Below are 19,569 nucleotides of genomic sequence, written 5' to 3'. Positions count from 1 at the left end.
AAATAATAAAATAAACAAAATTTGAAAACGCAAAATACAAATTAGTTAAAAAAGTATCAATCAAATAAAAAAAAAACTCGAAATCGAATTTCAACAATTTAAAAATTGCCAAAATTCGGAAAACAAGCACATAAAACCCGCAATTTGTTTTCTATCGGAATAAATTTTGTTCGCTATTTAAAGGATGCACATTTTAAATCAAATTTAAATAAATTTCAAATACACAAATAAGATAATGGAAATTCTGAGTTGGCACTGGAGTCATCAAGCCACTAGTGCTACTTCTTTTTTTTTATTCTTATTACCCTTTAAAATAAAAATTATTAAAAGATATATATATGTATACTTCAAATATTTTGTGACTTTATGACCGAATCAGCTGTTAATGAGTTTTTATATTTTTTTTAATTGTAAAACAAAGAAAAACGGCGACAATAACAATCATCTGCTTTTTTAGGAAATTGCTCCATTTTTAGTTCAACTAAACAATGCAAAAAAAAAAGAAAAAAAGAACAGCTTGTGTTCTGCTTTTTAATTGATCTAGCGACCATGATTTGTATTATTTTCATCCCTAGCCCGACGGGGAAATTTGTCAGTAACCGCAGAAATGTTTTCGATGTAGATAAACCACAGTTTCTTGGAAACGAAATTTCACGTTCTGAAATAAAAAATGAAAATCAGAAACATCGTTATCAATATTTAAATTTTTTGATAAAAAAGTTTAAATATCTTAGAGGAATTTGAAGTGATTGCGCAAGTCGATCAGCAGTCGACTGTTAAAGTCGACATCATGTAACAAAAAGAAACCCCGTCGGCTGTACCATCTTTTTTTTTTTTTTCTCTCTTTCTTTTAAAAACATTTAATTTAATTTAAGTTTAATTAAAATCATCAATGACTTTCAAAAAAAAAGTATATTGTTTTCAATTTTTGAGTTTAAATGAACTGCAAGTCCAGGAAAAAAGGACTGGGACTGGGAAGATTTAAGTAATAAATCAATTGAATTCAAACCAATTCAAAAAGTAGTTTACTCACTTTAGTATTATCTTGTTTAAGGTTACCAAGTTGGCTGAATATCCTGCTGAAACATTAGTATTAGCTTCAATAAGAAAAGCCTCCAGAGATCCTAATAAAAAAGATTTTATTTTTTTCATAAAAAATGCTATTAATCCTCGCAAAGTTACAAGCACGGAGGTTGGTTTTCCAACAAAAATGAAGATTGAAAATCCCTTGAGCTTTAAATTCAGTGTGATCTTTCCGATGAACAGCATCAAATGATCAGAAATTCATCCATAACACATAATGCAGATATTTATCCTTTACTTCATGAAGTTAAGATTGAAAGACAGAAATGTTATCCTGAGGGTGTAGTTCTGACAGAAACACCTGCTTCAAGTCCTCTACAGAGTATGTTTAAACATACTCTAACAAGGATATTAACTTTTACTGAATGTCAAGACTTTATGAGAATATTTGCTGAAAGTGGGGAAAGTTTGAAAGTAGTTTTAAAACTTAAAAAGGGGTTTTGATGGTGTCTCCAAAGTGTAAACAAAAATATACTGATACAAAAAATGGAGAGGCCTAAGTTAACGAGCAAAGCCTTTTTCAAACAGCTATTATTCCACTTAAATTAACCATCATGAAGGAAACAGTATGGTTGAATAAGAAGTACACATTATTGTAGACCCCTATATCTCCAATATCAAAAGAAAATGAAGGAGTTGATCAGAAACGAAGATGAACATCTTAAATCTGAAATAAATTGACTGGTCGAGTTTGAGGTGAAGTTTGAAGTAGCACAAGGCAACCCCTAAAAATATTGATTTCATTAACCACATTAGTTTCAAAAACGACAAATCTGGAAAACTATTATTAGCAAAAACAGCGATATTTTGTAATTATGCCATAAAAAAGACGAAACATCAGGGGGAACTTCCCCCTGATGTTTCGTCTTTTTTATATGACGTAATAACAAAAATATAGCTGTTTTTGCTAATTATAGTTTTTTCTTTTATTGTTTTGGTCATAGAAAAATAGGATAAGATAATACGGTACTTTGGTTTTTTTTAATCCAAATTTTTTATTTTAGTTAGTATATGTGCACATTATGTTTTTAGGAACTCAAATTTTTTTTATTTAAATTAATCTTTGTGCGCGTAAAAAACTCCAACAAGCATACGCTTGTGTAGTACGCGCCTCAGATACACGTAAAATTTATTTAAAAATACGTGTTATACACATTATACGCGGCATTATATGATATTTGGTATCGAGGAATCCAAATTTTTTATTCAAATCAATATTTGCGTACGAGAATGACACTGAGACGCGTACGCGCGCGTTTTACGCGTCTTGGGGACGCGTAAAATTTATTATTAATAACAAGTTTACATTTTCTGACCTAAAAATGCGACTATTGATGTTTCACTTGTTTATATTTGATAGGTATATAGTTTTTGCCGTTTGTTTTTTACCTGAGACACTTTGTGATTGTAAAGCGCATGCGTATTAAGAGAGAAAATCGTTTTTTTTTTACGCACCAAACAATATATAGATTTAATAACTAGTTAGAAAAAGAACCAGAAACGCGATGCAAAAACACAAACTCCATCTTTTACCATAATAAGCTGGGAGAGGTTTTAAGCCGTCTCTTCATTGATAACAAAATGAACTATTTTTCGTTTTAAAGACAAAAGGTTGTTACTATTTAGGAGTGCTTTTGAGAGTAGGCCTGAAGTTCTATTCTAAAGTTGTTACTATTTACAATAAATTTCAATAAGAATTAACCGAAATTTTGTTATGCACTGAGACGCAATCTTTCTATAAATGTCTGTCATTATAATTGTCAATCTATTACTTAATTGACTGACCATTATCTTCCACCTTAATGAGACCTTAATGAGCACAATAATTAAATTCAAGAATAATATTTGTTATTAAATTTAATTGTAATTTGATTTGTGTGTACTTCAAAAGAAATGGCCATGTGTTCGCTGTGTCCTGAGGAGTCATTGGGTAGAAATTTTTCAAACCAGATCATTTCAACATCACATCTAGCTTAAACCTGAGCTAGCTCCTCTGAAGTATTAGAGGTGTTAGTCTATTTGAACGAGTTACAGCTATTTTTTTCAAACATACTTTCAGCGAAAAATCTTTTGGAACAAATTACTGAATAGAAGGTAGAAAGAAAAATCCCGATCATGCATCAGCAACGTGACTAAAGGTTATAACCAATAAAATGAAAGAAAGAAGAGGAAAGAAAGAAAGGAAAAACTTCTTTTTTTTTTTTTTGAAGTGAAAATAAATATATAAGAAAATAATTTAAACGTTTGAAATAAACTTTTGTGGTTTCCAAAAGGTAAAGCTATTTAGGTAATCTTTTTCTTCAAAGTATAATCCATCAAGTAAAATATACTGTCAAAAATGTATGTATTATAGTATATAGCATTGTAAAGAAATTTATGATAACACAGGAAGTAATCGGCGTCACCACTCACATAAATGTAAGGAGCAAAGATTGTTAGCGTCAGTGTGAGATATAAAGTCGATTGCCGGGTTTTACGGGTGAAACCTTGCGACCATATTGACATTTTTACTTGACAAGATCAGGATGTAATCAAGTAACTAATATTGAAATGCCAGTAAGGAGGTAATAAATATGCAAAATGAATCTCTTCTGCAATTTGTAAAATATTTTAGAATAAAATATTCATTAAATAAGAGGGCCCGTAGCGAACAAACAATCTTGTGTAGATAAATATCTTTTTAGGATTGCTTGTGGTGTTTGCTTGTTTTCAAAGTTACAGAACGTTTTAGCAGCACTTTCTAACTTCAGACGATGGTTCTTCGTCAGCTAAGAAGAAGGTAACTGTTCTCTGGTCATGGTACCAAAGGATGTTGCTTCATAATTTTATTACTTGATTGGGTAACATCAGTTCTTATAATTATGTAATGCTCCATTTCCCTAATTGCTCGCAAATCAATCTCTGATTCGTTTATTCAAAAAAACCTTTCAAAAAAGAAATTATACAAAAAAACACTAACAAACTCAGTAAAAACAATAACACGTGACATATCAATTAAAGAAAAAAGATTTCAATGAATCTGGGGCAAAGTACAAGATTATAAATTGATTAATTCGATAAGCACCAAATGGTTTAATTTAAGCTGCCAATTGCTATCAACCTGCAAACTGAAGCTTACTCAAAACTAAAAGATGAAATTAGTTACTTGAAAATGAGTTTCTACTTGGAAAATGTGAGACTTCAAAAGACCACGAAGAAATTTTAAGTAACCCGATCTCACAATATTTACGAAAAGTAAAATTTTTTTTAAAATAAAACTTTTTATTTTAATGGTGGTTGTTAAAACTTTGGAATATCCCGTGTCACTAAAGTTTTTTTAGTATGCTATAATTCTATAAAATATTATTTTGTTTGCATTAAATATAAATATTTACATTCATCTATTATCAACTATATTTTATATCTTTTAACTGTTTTCTGCAACGGTTTCCGTTTTTGTCTCATGTCCGTTTTTGAGAACGCTATATCCTCAATAAGATCAATCCCGCGAGGTAAAAATACGTCACAAAATACGAGGTAAAAATACGTCACGAATTTATACGAAGATAACAACGAAAGAAAAACAAAATTTTCACAGAGAAATTTTTCTCAAAAGCCCCATTTCGGACCGATTTTCCAAATATCCAATTAGGGCAAGATGCCCAAAGTCTTAAATAACAATTGAAAGAGTTTAATGCTGAATAAAAAAATTAACTCAAGCCAAGCTTTCAAAATGTATGGTTTGTATTATAGCTGCTCAAAGTAGAAATTATGACGTCATAGTTTGGGCAAATATTTTATTTTGCTAAAATTGTAAGTTAGTAAAGATGATTTAATGCTAAGTAAAATATTTGGTTTGGTCAGTAAAATAATTGGTTTGGTAAGCACGTAAAAATCTACCGTTAGCTAATTAAGTGCAGTTTGATGACATTCAAACTGCATTTAATTAATTAACAGTAGATTTTTACGTTTTGTTTATGTGCATGATTTCGACGCTTTATTTAAGTGTATTAAAGTTCACATAAAATTTTAGTTACTATGATGATATTTCGAGAGCTAAAATTAATTTCTTTTTCTCAACAAGTTGATTGATCAACCACGGAGTTTTTGATAATTAAAGTTCTCTTTCTGCCTTATTGTCCCAACACAGATCTTGGTCTGGAGTATTAAAAATTGTACTGACCAAATCTGACTCTCTTCAGTTTTGATAAAATCAAATACTTTAAAAAGTTAAGAAGACTTGCTGAAACCCAGTTCTCGACATATTTCAGATTGTCTATTTTATCATTTGTAGAGCGATCAAATAACGTTCATCATGTTCTAAAAGCTCGCTTTTTAACAATTTGATTGAGCAAGAAGATGGAGTATTTCTTTTATTGTAAAAAGATGATAACTTTTCTAATCAAATATCAGTCTTATTGGGCATCCTTTTGTCTGAATTTGTTCATGCAAAGTATTTTGAGCGCAGAAAAAAAAGGAAATAAAGGATCAAATATCAAGAGGCTCCAAATTTTCCAAATTTGATGAGTGAACTTCTTTAACACTTGATGAGTGAACTTCTTTAACACTTGATGAGTGAACTTCTTTAACACTTGATGAGTGAACTTCTTTAACACTTGATGAGTGAACTTCTTTAACACTTGATGAGTGAACTTCTTTAACACTTGATGAGTGAACTTCTTTTGGAAACTGCAGATATATGAATGTGAATGTACATAAGTTGAAAAGCCATTGAAATTTAGGCTTGATTCGCATTTTAGGGTCTATGACAGCAGAAAAGTGCGTTTCACTTCTAAAAGAAAGACTCCACAACTTTAAAATAAACCTTGAGTATGATATCATTGGTATTACGACTGATGGTGCAAGCATTATGAAGAAGCGTTCTAGAAACTGATTAACAATTATGCTTTGCTCATGCTCTACAGCTGTCAGTTATATCAGTTTTTTATAAAAAAGACGCCAATCACTTGGAAGTTGATGAAAGTTTAGATAATGAGAACACTGTTTTTGCAAATTTAGATAGCAACAATGATAAAGACAAAGATGATAATTATAATAGAGAATACGGTTATGAAGAGGAAGGTTGTACTCGAGATTCGAACGATTTATTATTATTTAATGAACCATCTAAGGTAAAAATTTTGTTTGGAAAGGTCATCCAATTAATCATGAATTGCAAAACCCAATTGAGCAGTTTGTTTCTTATGCTTGAAAGATTTGACAAGTTAAAATATTGTTTTAAAAAGGTATTTGTAGATTTAGAATTGGATTCCAACTTTGATGATTCATTTAAGATGAACGAAAAAGAATATCGAATCATATCAGATTTAGTAGTACTTTTGACTCCCGTTAAAGCAACTGTCGACGAGACGCAACTGTGAAAGCACTTTGTCGACGAGACGCAACTGTGAAAGCACTTTGTCGACGAGACGCAACTGTGAAAGCACTTTGTCGACGAGACGCAACTGTGAAAGCACTTTGTCGACGAGACGCAACTGTGAAAGCACTTTGTCGACGAGACGCAACTGTGAAAGCACTTTGTCGACGAGACGCAACTGTGAAAGCACTTTGTCGACGAGACGCAACTGTGAAAGCACTTTTTCGACGAGACGCAACTGTGAAAGCACTTTTTCGACGAGACGCAACTGTGAAAGCACTTTGTCGACGAGACGCAACTGTGAAAGCACTTTGTCGACGAGACGCAACTGTGAAAGCACTTTGTCGACGAGACGCAACTGTGAAAGCACTTTGTCGACGAGACGCAACTGTGAAAGCACTTTTTCGACGAGACGCAACTGTGAAAGCACTTTTTCGACGAGACGCAACTGTGGAAACACTTTTTCGACGAGACGCAACTGTGAAAGCACTTTTTCGACGAGACGCAACTGTGGAAACACTTTGTCGACGAGACGCAACTGTGAAAGCACTTTGTCGACGAGACGCAACTGTGAAAGCACTTTTTCGACGAGACGCAACTGTGAAAGCACTTTGTCGACGAGACGCAACTGTGAAAGCACTTTGTCGACGAGACGCAACTGTGAAAGCACTTTTTCGACGAGACGCAACTGTGGAAACACTTTTTTGACGAGACGCAACTTTAACTACAGCTGACATCGCATTAGAGTTTATGTTGACCAAAAAAAAAACAACAACAATCCGAAATCGGAAAACAATTGTTTGCCGCCTTGAGTCACAGAATTAAAGAGAAGAGAAAACCATTAAGCACTACAGTTTATTATCTACATAATGCCCAGGTTGCTTCATCGAAAATCCCAGATGTTTTTTGTAAAAAATGCAAAAACCCCAAAAAAAAATTATAATAAACCTCTCAAAGCGTCTAAACTCGGTAGATATAATTACATCAGCAGACGTGAATAGTGATACTGATGTTCAACTGAAGGAGGATTTATCAAGCAAGGAGTGTGATAATAAGATCAAAACTATTAGGGAAGAATTAAATGAAGTTATGGAAAAAGGATTGGCAGCAACACAAACACTACCAACAAGGGCAGAAAGCATAACTTTTAAAACTAAAAAAAAAAAATGTCGTTATTTGAAAGTAGTGCCACAAGAGGTAATCACCTTCAAAAAAGCATACGATTATATACTATCTATACGACCAACAAGTGTGGAGTCCTAATAAGCATTCTTATCGGCTGGATTTTTATGCTCAAAAATTCGAACGCGATTAAACGACTAAATGATTGACGCTTTCAGTTTTTTAAGGTGGAACTTTCAAAAATAAGTATAATTCATGTATACTTATGTATATTCATACTATCTTTAATTGCTATTTTTATTTGTATTGTGTTATCTTTTTAATCTTTTGCTTTATAATTTAAATTACTTAGGTTCATTTGTAAATGAACTATTTTAGTTAATTTAATAATGAAAAATGATTAGTTTATTGATAATTACTTTAAGTACTTCAAAATTTGTTCTTCCCCACCAATTATTTTTTCTGCTTTCTATTTAATCCCGGGATTTCTCGGGGATAAATTTCTCAATCCCGAAATCCCGGGATTGAGAATGTCCGGGATTTTGCCATCCCTACATGTAAATTAGCATCTGCGTATCGTTTTTTTTTCCGTATTGTTATCATTCCGATATGATATTGGAAATAAAAAATTTTCATCGGAATGATTACGACATAATATCGTTAAAAAAAATTTTAAACGGTATTATAGTTAGTTTAAATCTCGGTATATACCGGAGTTCTCCTCATTCCGATGACACTTTTTTGCCAATATCATATCGGAATGACAACGATACGGAAATGAAACGATACGCAGACCCTCAAACGCAAAGTATAATTTATTTTACATATAGTTGCATTTAGGGAGGTTAACACGCAAAGTATAATATATTTTATATTTAAATCCGCTTCAATATTTCAATTATCTTCAATGAGAAATCTTTTAAACGCAAATCTTACTCAACGTCATAAATTAATTTCCATTAGAACTTATTTTTACGTGAGTTGCAACCATTTTAAAGATGAGTCAAAGGTCATCGTCAAATTTCTAATTTTATTCGTTTTTTTTGAAACATTTGAAAACTCTTTTAAAATATAAAAGATTTGTATCTTATGGACAATAAATGTTTCATAAGATCGGTACGCACTTATCTGATTACGTTTAGGTCCGAGATATTCAAGTATTTCAATCGTTCAAATGAAATATTGTTAAACTATGTAAGCATTTTAACTTCAAAAATTAATCTTTTAAACTTGTGGAAGATGGTGGAAAACGAAGCAAGAAAAATGCACCATTGATCTCAATGGTAAACTTTAATTTATAGTTTTCTACATCCATTATTCTAGGTTCACACATATTTTTATACAACTATCTTTAAGGTTAGTCTGTAAAACAAGCTATTTCCTAAATATGTTGATTTTATTTACAAAACTTTGAAAAATTACAAATTATTTTTTAGGATATTGAGCGTCAAATTAAGATTGGGCTGATACCTCTTTCGTTGCTGATGTTTGGTTGCATTTTGGCTTCCTTAATTGGCAGTGAATGGCTTTATAAGTTCCAAGAGATAAATAAGACACAAGACTCAGAGGTGCGTGCTGGATTATGGATAAATTGCACTACAATATGGAATTATGGATGCAAGGTGGAGACGTGCACAACCACCGGAAGCGATGTTCTAGGTAAATGTGATTTATTTGTTTTAAGTTTTTATATATTTATTAATATTTTTTACTCCTTTTAACATATAATAGTAATATAATAGTATATATATATATATATATATATATATATATATATAATTACTATTATATGTTAAAAACATTGATGCAATAAAATTTGTTAAATAAATGATCAGAGTACGGTTACATATGCGATTACAAAAAGAGGTGTAGTAAATGTAAGTTTTTCCATATAAACATGATTTAGAAGTCATTTGGAAATTACGATTGTAATTCATTTAATTCTTTGAGATAGATTTCATTCAAGCAACGCGCTCGTTTCTCATTTTATCGATAATTCCAACTTTATATACGGTCGTTGGATGTATTGTATTCAATCATCCATCTGTTAGCGAAGAAAAGTTTCATGCGAAGATGATACTTCCAGGTTATGGAATTGCTGGTAAGTTAAAAAAATTAGCGACCACTTACCCATTAATTCTGATGTATTTTGTTAAGTTTTTTCAATTCCAAGTTTCACAAATAGATAAGAATGAACTTGATAAAAGTCGACGGCACACAGTTTAAGTCTCGGCTCCTGCTTACGAACCTTTATTTTTTCTATTCTGATAGTATCTTGCAAAAGTTAAAATAAAATTTATTGGTAAATCTTATTCAGTAAGTATAAGTTATACAAGCATAGGTAAATTAAGTTTCTTGAATAATTTGTTAATTAAAAAATAATTTATTTAGGTTTGCTGGTATTAGTTGCAATGACCGTGTACACCGCCAGAGTTAACGAAGGTAATGAAAAAGGCTTCGACTACACCAATTACCAGTACGGGTGGTCGCACACAATCGGATGGGTATCTTTTGGTATTTCATTATTAGGGATAATTTGTTCTTTATTTCTAACAATTCGAAGAAACGTGTCGGTTTCTAAATTCGAGTGATAGCGAAATGAAGAGTTAGAGGAATGGTAAAAACCAAGAAACATAATGTGATAATCGAGCAAGAAATAAAATATAATGATCGAGCAAGAAATATAATGTAAAAATATTTAAGAAAAAAAAAAAAGAAAAAAAAAAGAGGTATAAAAAATGCTTCTTAGTTTTCATAAAAATATTTATAGAAATATTTATGAAAAAATTTTTGGAAATAGAATTCTTTTAGAAGTTTTCTATTTTTAAAAAAAAAAATTAATTTTTTTCTGTAAAATTTTATTGAAAGCGATTTGAAGTTCAAAAACTCAGATGTAAAAGATACCTCCGTAATCGAATTTAAAAAATTCATAACTCCTCACAACATGTGTGGCTTCTTTTTCGTGAAAAGACATACGTACAAGATCAATACATGTTTTTTTTTTTGTAATCATAGCATATCTAAGAGTCCAAAGATTACAAAGTGTCAAACTATTTTCTAATTGAATATATTTCTTATATGAAAACTATATTTTTTTAAAATCGGTCATATTTCTTAAAGACGTTCGGACAAAAAAAATAATATTCTGCAAAAGAATATCATCAAAAAGAAAACTGTAAATTATTTAGTAAGTCCCGAAAATATCGTAGATTTATTTTAAATATTATCTCATGAATTTAGTGCGAATTTATCACAAATAACAAATCATAAATGCATCGCAAATGACATATCATGAATATATCACAACTGATATATCACTAATGATACACATAAATACGTACAACGCTATGCGCAAATGTATTGCGCACATATAAAAAGAAATCATTAAAAGTGGATAACTCACTAATGTCAATATTTAGTGTATATCGTGTACTTGTACTCGTACGTGCGAAAAAGATGGGTACAGAAGCAATTGACTTTCTGTCGATATTGTTATCTCAATTATTAGCATAATTTCGCTCCGCCCATTTTTTTTTCCTTGACACTTTATAAAAAAAACCCCTTTCCAAGGAAGAATAACAACTTACCGACAAATATTTGCAAAAGAAACTATTTTGTTTCTTTTATTTTGGTGTCATGGAGATGAAAAAGAATTTTTTTAAAAATGTTTCCAATGATCAGCAGTGACCCTTCGTTTCGTTAAACTTTTATTGTTTAACTGTATAATAGATTATAATTTATATACATTATAATAGAGTATATGATTTGAAAAACTTTGTTTATTATTCAATATACAGAAAAAAAAAAAAACTCAGTGACTGACTTTTTTTTTTGAAACTTTTATAATGTTCAAGAAGAAAATTTTTTTAAAAATTTATAAATAAAAACTTAAAATAAAAACTTAAAATAAAAACTTAAAATAACGCTTCGTCTCCATCATTTTATATAGTCTAAATATGTGATAGCGATTGAACACATTCACCTTTCAAGTTTATTTTTTGATGAAAAAGAAATTGCGCGATAAGAAGAAAAATGGCTAAATGCGACGATAAAATTTACTCAAACGGCTATATACCAAGTTCGTCCACTTGGCATGTTGGACTTAACAACTGTGAAAAAACTAAAAAGTTCGGGCCTCAAGATGCCGATGATTACCAGTATGATTATGGTTATCTTCAAATGGAAATTGCTGGAAAAGATGCGGAGAGAGGTAAATATTGCTATAGAAACTGAATAAAACATTAATACAATTATAAAACCATTGCAACAACACTGATAACAGTAACAACAACAGCAGCAACAGCACCAACCACAGCAGCATCAAAACAATAAAATAACATTTTTATTATTGAAAATAACAAAAGTAATTTGTTTTTTGATAATTTTAACATTTATCTCAATAATTTTAACATTTGTCTTTTTAACAGGACGCAAGGCTGATTTCATTTTACCTATGGAAATTGACGATAAGACGTTGTATGACGATCGAGTGCCCGATAGAAATGTGGCTGAAAAAATGATAGTAGATTATATGAACTCCTTTACGCTGCATGGTCTCACAAAAATATTTGTTGCTCACACAAAGCTCGAGTCATTGTTCTGGATAATTGCGCTGCTCAGTGGCATCTTGTTATCAACCTATGTTAGCATTAACCTGGTGTCAAAATATCTAAAATACGATGTTTACACTGAAACGAAGATGGAAATCACCGATAAAAACTATTTTCCTGCAGTAACAATCTGCGAAAGAGATCTTCTTGAATCGTTTTATTTTTCATACTGCGGATTTTACCCTGACCATCCAAAAGTCTCAATACCATGTCAGCAAAAAGAACCTGTTGTAAGGGATGTCCAAATTACAACGGATAACCAAACCTGGTGGTCAAACGAGCTGTTTAATATAACATTGTGCAAGACATGGGGCGGAAAACAGTGCGCTAAAAACGAGTTTTTATCATCGCTAAAGCAATATAATCACGCATGCGTCCGCTGGAATTACAAAGGAGATTTATATGACATGTACAGCCATGTAGACATAGAGTTTAAATTTATAGATGTGGAGCATTTATCTTTGGGAGAACCAAATATTATATTCATGACGCATGACCCGCTAATTTCCGAGATTGACATCACAAATGCGATTACCCTCGAAGCAAAAAAATATAGCATCATTATTGAAAAAACTTTCATCAAACGACTGCCGTTTCCGTTTCCTTCAAATTGCACCGATGACAAAATTAACCATATGTTTGTAGAAAAATACACCCGAAGAGGTTGCTTAGAAACACAGAACTACATCGGAATGTATAAGGAGTGTGGAGATACTTTGGACTACATAAGACAATATATACCAAAGGATATTATACAGAAATTCAAAAAAAATGATACAATAGGCAATACTCTCGCTTGTATCAGATTGTATAGCAAGCAAGAGGCAAACTCCTCGTCAAAAAATTGTCCGTTTCCTTGCACCGAATTTCAAATAAGCATGCTTGCTTCATCTCGAAATTACTTTAAATATGAAAACCGAACTCTCTCGAGCATATATACTGTAGGCATACAATACATGACGGTGGATTCTTACCGAGTAATCAACGAGAAGGAGTTATACTCGGCTAATCAGATGGCTTGTGAAATTGGTGGTTTAATAGGCTTAATGGTTGGATGCTCATTGTTATCGGCAATTGAAATTATTGTGTGTTCAGTTTTATGGCTGATAATCAAGTTTAGGAAAATATGTCTACTTCATTAACTTCAAGAAGAGTGGATAAAACTTGGCCATACTTAGCTGTTTAGTTTTTTTTAAATTTTAGAAAAAAAAGGAAAAAGTGGACGGGGTTGCAGATTTTTACGTTGCTTTATCTGAAGACATTCTTTTAGCAATTTTCTTTTAACGAATTTAACCAACCAACATAATCTCTGTTCTTATTGGGAAAAGAAAAATCTTTCCTATTTGCTCACATTGCAAATTAATATTTACGTAGGTATCTTGAAAATTCGTAAAGTAATGTTTACTATTATAACGTTGGAAAATAGAGAAAGAAAAATTAATCGCCGATGCATTTCTTCCTAAAAATGAACAGCAACATAACTTTGTATTTAATTTTCACCTTTACAGCTGCTTACAAAACTTGCCTCAACACCTGTTGATTAATTTTGTTAAATGTTCTCAAGTGGCATAAAATGATCCAAAAAAGTTATTTAAATTGTTTTTTATAAAGCTTGTTTTACATCAGAAGAAACTAAAATGAGCTTTAAAGATTCTTAAGGTATTTATCTTATTTAGTAAAATTAAAGAATATTTACATGCAAAAATTTACAAACTGGTTACAGATAAATTTTTGCTAGAACTTTATGATTGCATTAAATGTATTAAACAATAATTGTTACTTAAGAAAACTCTACATTTTTGTTTCTTGAAGTTACAAACTTCACATTTTATTAACGAAACTTTTTGCGTATATAATCAACAGAAGAGCAAATACTGTGAAACTAAATAGCTTAATGATAAAAGAGTTACCTACCTCTCTTATAAGTACCTTTCTTTCAAAACACTACCGCCCAAGTTTGTTTGACTTTTAAATATTAAAACTCGTGATATTTTAAATTATTCATATATGAATCATCGATGGTTTATCTCCATATTTTCACCAGGGCATTTTATCACCCGGATAAAATTCACCACCGGCTTGTTTTTCTATTATTAACAGGAATAATTCTGATGGTAAAAAGTCCTGGTGGGGAATAGTTAACAGCAATTCCAATAATAATATATTTGAGATGAATGACAAGAAATTTTAGAAAACCTTTTTTTTAACGGTGATTAGTTGTAATATTTATTCACAAACCTTTTCACAAACATATTTTTCTGGAATTAGTGTAGCAAACTTGAAAAAAACAAAAATGACACCAAAGTTCCAACTTAAGGTTACTTCTAAGGAAGAATTAAATATTTAGGAGAACAATCCTAAAAAAAAGACCTTCTTATTCAAAAAAGAACAACTACCAATTTTGACACCAGATAATCAAAGTTCAGTTGTTTAATTCATTAAAATTAATTACAGTGTTACCAGGGAATCTTCAGGAAGTATGTCATAAGTATAATTTAAGTATACAGCAGCGTGCAAAAGTTTGAAAACAGTTAAATTTTTCAAGTTTTTTCGTCATAACGTTTTGACTTTCATTGAATGAATAAAATTTTTAACAATTGTTCCAATAATGTGATTACATAGTATAATTTACTCAAAAAAAAAAAAGATAATTTGTAACGGAAGGGAGAAATTCAAATTTTATTGAAAACATAATTGTGCAAAAGTTTATAAACAAATGAAAAAATTCAAAAAAGAGAGTTTATTTCTAATTCCTCCACAATTTTTCATCACACCACATTTTATTGTATTTTATTGGATAGTCTCTAGATTTTAACATTGCTCAACAACACCAACAACGTATAGAGTCAACTAAGTTGATCAGAACATCTATGGGGATAAATCATTTATATTGATCGGTTTTTCGCCTTTCAATTGACAATCAAAATGTTCCCAAAGATGTTCTAATGGATTTAAATCTGGGTTTTAAGAAAGCCAGTCCAAAGAAGGAATTTTTTCAAATTGAAAAACTTTTTGATAGAATTTGCACGGTGCTTTAGATTGTTGTCTTGCTGGAAAATCCAACCACGAGCCATTTTGTCCTTTCCATATGGCGTTATAACATTCTTGATTACATCAAAACATACATTCTGATCCATTATGCCTTCGATACGATGAAGTGGACCAATAGAATCATGACTGAAAGATTCTTAAACCATTATATTGCCACCACCACGTTTAACAGTTGGCACTTGGTACTTTGGAATAAATCTTTCATCTTTCAGACGTCTCATGTACTTGATACCATTGCTACCAAACATACAGATCTTTGATTCGTCACTGAGTACAACTTTTGCTCATTCTTTTGAAGTCCAACGCAAATGATCTTTTGCAAATTTCATTCGGGCTGAGCGAATGAAATTTGCAAAAGATCATTTGCATTGGACTTCAAAATCTACGCTGCACTTAACAACATAATTATTGCTCAAAATGCTATTTAATTTAACAGCACTTCTGCGGGAACCTTGTTTCAATGTTCTTACCAAAGCTCTATCTTAATGTTCTGTAGTTACCTTTGGTTTGCCTGGACGATGCTTGTTTTCAAGTGTCGTTTTGTCTCTTGTTTTTGCCTGGACGATGCTTGTTTTCAAGTGTCGTTTTGTCTCTTGTTTTTGCCTGGGCGATGCTTGTTTTTCAAGTGTCATTTTGTCTCTATATCTATTATTTAGTATGCAAATTATTGATTTAGCCACATCATAAAGCTCAAAAATTTGCTTATTAGGAATCTTTCTCTACAATACGTATTATTAAAATTTTCTTTTTCTTTTGACGATTCCTTTGACTTTCCCATTATTTTTTTAATTCAATTTAAGTTAAGTATTATCTCCAGTAAATTAATTTTAATATAAATACATTTCCATAATATAAATACATCTCCACTAAACTGATTTTAATATAAGTGCATTTTTCTTAATGAAATCTTTTCTTAATGGGGTATGAAATTATTTATAAACTCTTGCACGGTTATCTTTTCATTGAAATTTGAATTACTCCCTTCCGTTACAAGTTTTTTTTTGAGCGAATTATACTATGTAATCAAATTATAAGAAAAGTTGTTGAAAATTTCATTCATTTTAAGTGAAAATTCAAAAAGTTATGACAAAAAAACTTGAAAAATTTGGCAAAAATGACTTCTCTACAAAAAAGCATGTCAGATCTTAAGGAGGAAGAAAAGAAAGTCAATTCAAACGTAATAGTACTTTACTGCATTTCACTATTAGCAACCATGTAACACTGAGAGAAAAAATTGCAGTCATTTTTCATGACAAGGGGATTACGATTGATACGGTGCTCACAGCTATTGGCACAATAGTCACAGCAGCTTTAGAAGGTGTGAAAGCCAGTGCTTTTTCCGCGGTAGCAGTTCCACTGACTTCATCAGTTACCCCAGAACCACCACCAGTTCCACTAAAACCCAGAGGTATTCTCCAATACTTAAAAAATGCAGTACGATGGCTCACAGAAAAAGCTACCGCTGCTCTGCCAGGAATTTTGGCTCAATCTTTTATGATTGGTTGGCTCGTTCTGAATCTGTGGGCATTACTAGTGGTAAGTGATGCACTCATCACTACTGTTGTAAGTAGGTACAATCATAGGCAACGACAACGTTTTGAAAGTGTTAACTCTAAACGGTCGTAAAAATGGTGATTGTTGTCACAGATAAATTTTATTACCAATTTACTACTAAATGACGTAGTGAAATTGGATTATACGCTGCTTACCTAAGTCTCACCAATACAACACCAACTGGAAATGATAGATTATACATTAGTGGTGGTGAGTTTTATCATCCAACTCAAAATCATATAGAAAGTACAAACCAGTGGAGACTTTTTCAAATCATCCGCTCAAGATCGGTAGTGTAAATTTAACTGGAGTCGCCTTAGTATACAAATGGTATGACGGTATGCTCATTTACTAACTCCATCAAAGAAACGCCTACGGTTGTGCTCTGATATTCATTTCGCATGCTTTATCCGGGCTACTCTCATTTGCTTTCACAAACATGAGTATGCCTATATGCCTATATGTTTTCACGGCTGTTGGTACAAGCACCACCGCTTTACTCGAGCTAAGTTTGTAAAAGCTCTCGAGGCGTACACAAAAGGACCGCTTTATCATTCTGTTGACATTGCTCAATATCAAAGCATTTTGTGTAATGCTACATATCGTCTCAAATTTGCTTTCGTACCAGTTTTATATCTTATAATACAAGAGTTCGCTCGTGATCGCAGTACTTATTGTCAGTGCTTAAATGTTATCTTTTGACATAATGAGTAGCACAAATTTTTGGCAACACCAGATAATAATTGTAGACTACTGCCTAGACTTACTGTTATCTAGCGCACTTCATTGACAGCAGGTTGATGAAGGTGACATCGAGACAAATCACTTACAAGGGCATACATGTTGGTTCTGCCAGTGGTTTTGCTGGTATATAATACAACGCTCTTTCATCAACGATAGTATGTAATGGAGTTCAAAAACGGTTTCTAGAAAATTTTCCTCTTCGAATGGTGTAGAAGAATCCGTAAACTTTGAACCATCTGTGTTAGTTCGACCACTTAAACCAGATCTCAACTTTAAGGTATTGTAGTGTTTAAAGTCCTCCAGCAACTGCCTTGCAGATTGCCCACTCCTCTCTAGGAAGACCCAGTAACACGTCGAATCTGAGTTTTCCTCCCCTTTGAGGAATGGGCGAAAAAAAAAGAAAATTATCAGTTTAGTACAAGCACACTGGCCTAGCCAGCTCGCTCAATCTTAGCCAATTAGGCCGATCTCAATTTTGATAAGTTGCAATTTATACTGACAGTCATTTCAGATCGCAAAGTTCTTCTGTACTGCTCTTAACCTTTCTTACTTGATCTTAGCCATTAGGCCGAGAAGCGATCTCATAAGATCTTAAGAGGAGATTTTTAACCTATTAATTATTTATATAACACGCTTAAATCTCTTTGCGGAGCTTTGAAAACGCTTGAGGTCCCAAACCGACACTTTAACTCTACTTTTCTCAAAAACTGAAAATAACCTCAAAACTGGAAGTCTGAGTTTTTTTGTAATGAAGAATGAAACTCATTTAAAATTATTTCATTTTTATTAAAAGAAACTTTAGAACGACTTTAAAACATACTATGAAAATCGTGGATTTTTCATTCTAAAGAGTTTTTCAACTTACATTGTATTTTTCACATTCTATGGATATGGTAGCAGTGTAATTTAGGTTATATTTGAGATAATCACCTAAGATGGAAGGATTGTTATAAAACTAAGTTTACACAGAGTTTGGCTTTTGTGGCAAATATGACTTTAGGTTTTGAAAGGTCTGTTATTTCATGGACGTATAAGAGATGGACTTGCAACGATATTGTTTTTTTACGAAACATGCTCTTTGCGTATTGTTACAAATCTTTTGTTTTAAACAATAAAAATTAAATTATATTAAAGTCTGTCGGATTCGTCGAAAATTTTTTAGCCTTGTATACCCAGTCATATCAACTTCCTTTTAGTTATTAAAGATATTAAAGATAACAGCAATAGAACCAAGTTTTAAGCTTAGTTATACATAACTAGACATTCTTAACGCTTTAATAAATAACTCTGATGATAATATAGAAATTTTGATTATTTACTTAGCTACTTTAGTACATGTATAACTAGAGATAATAAATAATACAAAATATCAACTAGTTTTGTAATTACCTAAAGCACAATGGTTTCATGTCCAGGGAACTACTCCATCTACTATATTGCTGTAGACTTTTAGTTTATGAATATTATAGAATTTTCTATTTTTATCTTTAACAACAGAAATATATACAGTTAACGATAAATAACTTATACATAAAATGAATGTAAATACTATAAAGAAAAAAGTAATTTGTCACAATTTTAAAGAATTTAGCAAAGCCAATTTATGGCAAACCGCAAGAATAACTAAGTATTTAATATTAACATAATATGATTTACCAGCTACATATAAACTTAATTTTATTTGGCAAAAACAAATGAGTTATTATGTGCTTTTTTATGACAAATGAAATAATATATGAAATATGAAAAATGAACTCATGAATTATCTGGCCGCATTTTGCAAGAAAATTATAAACTCGAACAAGTTTTTAAAAGGTTTTACTTATCAAATGAATTATAAAAAAGCCCATTAGAAAATACACCTACTAAAAAAATAATTGATAGTGGAATATATTATGGAGTTTATAGAGTAGTCGAGGCAAAAAATGGCGACATATCGGAGAAACTACTAAAAAAATACACAAAATTAAGGCTGGTGAATGAAAGACCAAGAAATTTAATGAAAACAGATCTTGACAAAAAATTTTATTTAAGCTTTTTTAAATTTTG

At 31.4% G+C, this 19,569-nt stretch overlaps 2 protein-coding genes across 2 annotated transcripts; both read left to right on the top strand.

The window, feature by feature from the left end:
* The first annotated feature begins 8,725 nt into the window (after positions 1-8,725).
* Positions 8,726-10,289, top strand: LOC145191402 (epithelial membrane protein 1-like). Its single transcript, XM_090066994.1, has 4 exons — positions 8,726-8,844; positions 8,998-9,220; positions 9,516-9,662; positions 9,953-10,289. Exons 1-4 carry the CDS (start codon positions 8,842-8,844, stop codon positions 10,150-10,152), a joined length of 573 nt encoding a protein of 190 aa, XP_089923120.1. The 5' UTR covers positions 8,726-8,841; the 3' UTR covers positions 10,153-10,289.
* A 1,173-nt stretch (positions 10,290-11,462) lies between these two features.
* Positions 11,463-13,444, top strand: LOC145191369 (bile acid-sensitive ion channel-like). The gene is made up of 2 exons (XM_090066904.1): positions 11,463-11,771; positions 11,989-13,444. Exons 1-2 carry the CDS (start codon positions 11,594-11,596, stop codon positions 13,311-13,313), a joined length of 1,503 nt encoding a protein of 500 aa, XP_089923030.1. The 5' UTR covers positions 11,463-11,593; the 3' UTR covers positions 13,314-13,444.
* Positions 13,445-19,569: the final 6,125 nt, after the last annotated feature.

This window comes from Hydra viridissima, unplaced genomic scaffold (genome assembly GCF_058129835.1).
Source record: "Hydra viridissima isolate aposymbiotic clone 2 unplaced genomic scaffold, HvirCarnegie_v1 scaffold_11, whole genome shotgun sequence".
Lineage (NCBI taxonomy): Eukaryota > Metazoa > Cnidaria > Hydrozoa > Anthoathecata > Hydridae > Hydra > Hydra viridissima.
This window is presented reverse-complemented; position numbering and strand designations above follow the sequence as displayed.

What these genes read in the sequence shown, in the direction of transcription:
- LOC145191369 (XM_090066904.1), top strand. Translation starts at nt 11,594, where the DNA reads ATGGCTAAATGCGACGATAAAATTTACTCAAACGGCTATATACCAAGT. An exon ending in TGGAAAAGATGCGGAGAGAG is followed by an intron (nt 11,772 to 11,988) that starts GTAAATATTGCT and finishes TCTTTTTAACAG; the next exon opens with GACGCAAGGCTGATTTCATT.
- LOC145191402 (XM_090066994.1), top strand. An exon ending in CACCGGAAGCGATGTTCTAG is followed by an intron (nt 9,221 to 9,515) that starts GTAAATGTGATT and finishes TCTTTGAGATAG; the next exon opens with ATTTCATTCAAGCAACGCGC. An exon ending in TCCAGGTTATGGAATTGCTG is followed by an intron (nt 9,663 to 9,952) that starts GTAAGTTAAAAA and finishes TAATTTATTTAG; the next exon opens with GTTTGCTGGTATTAGTTGCA.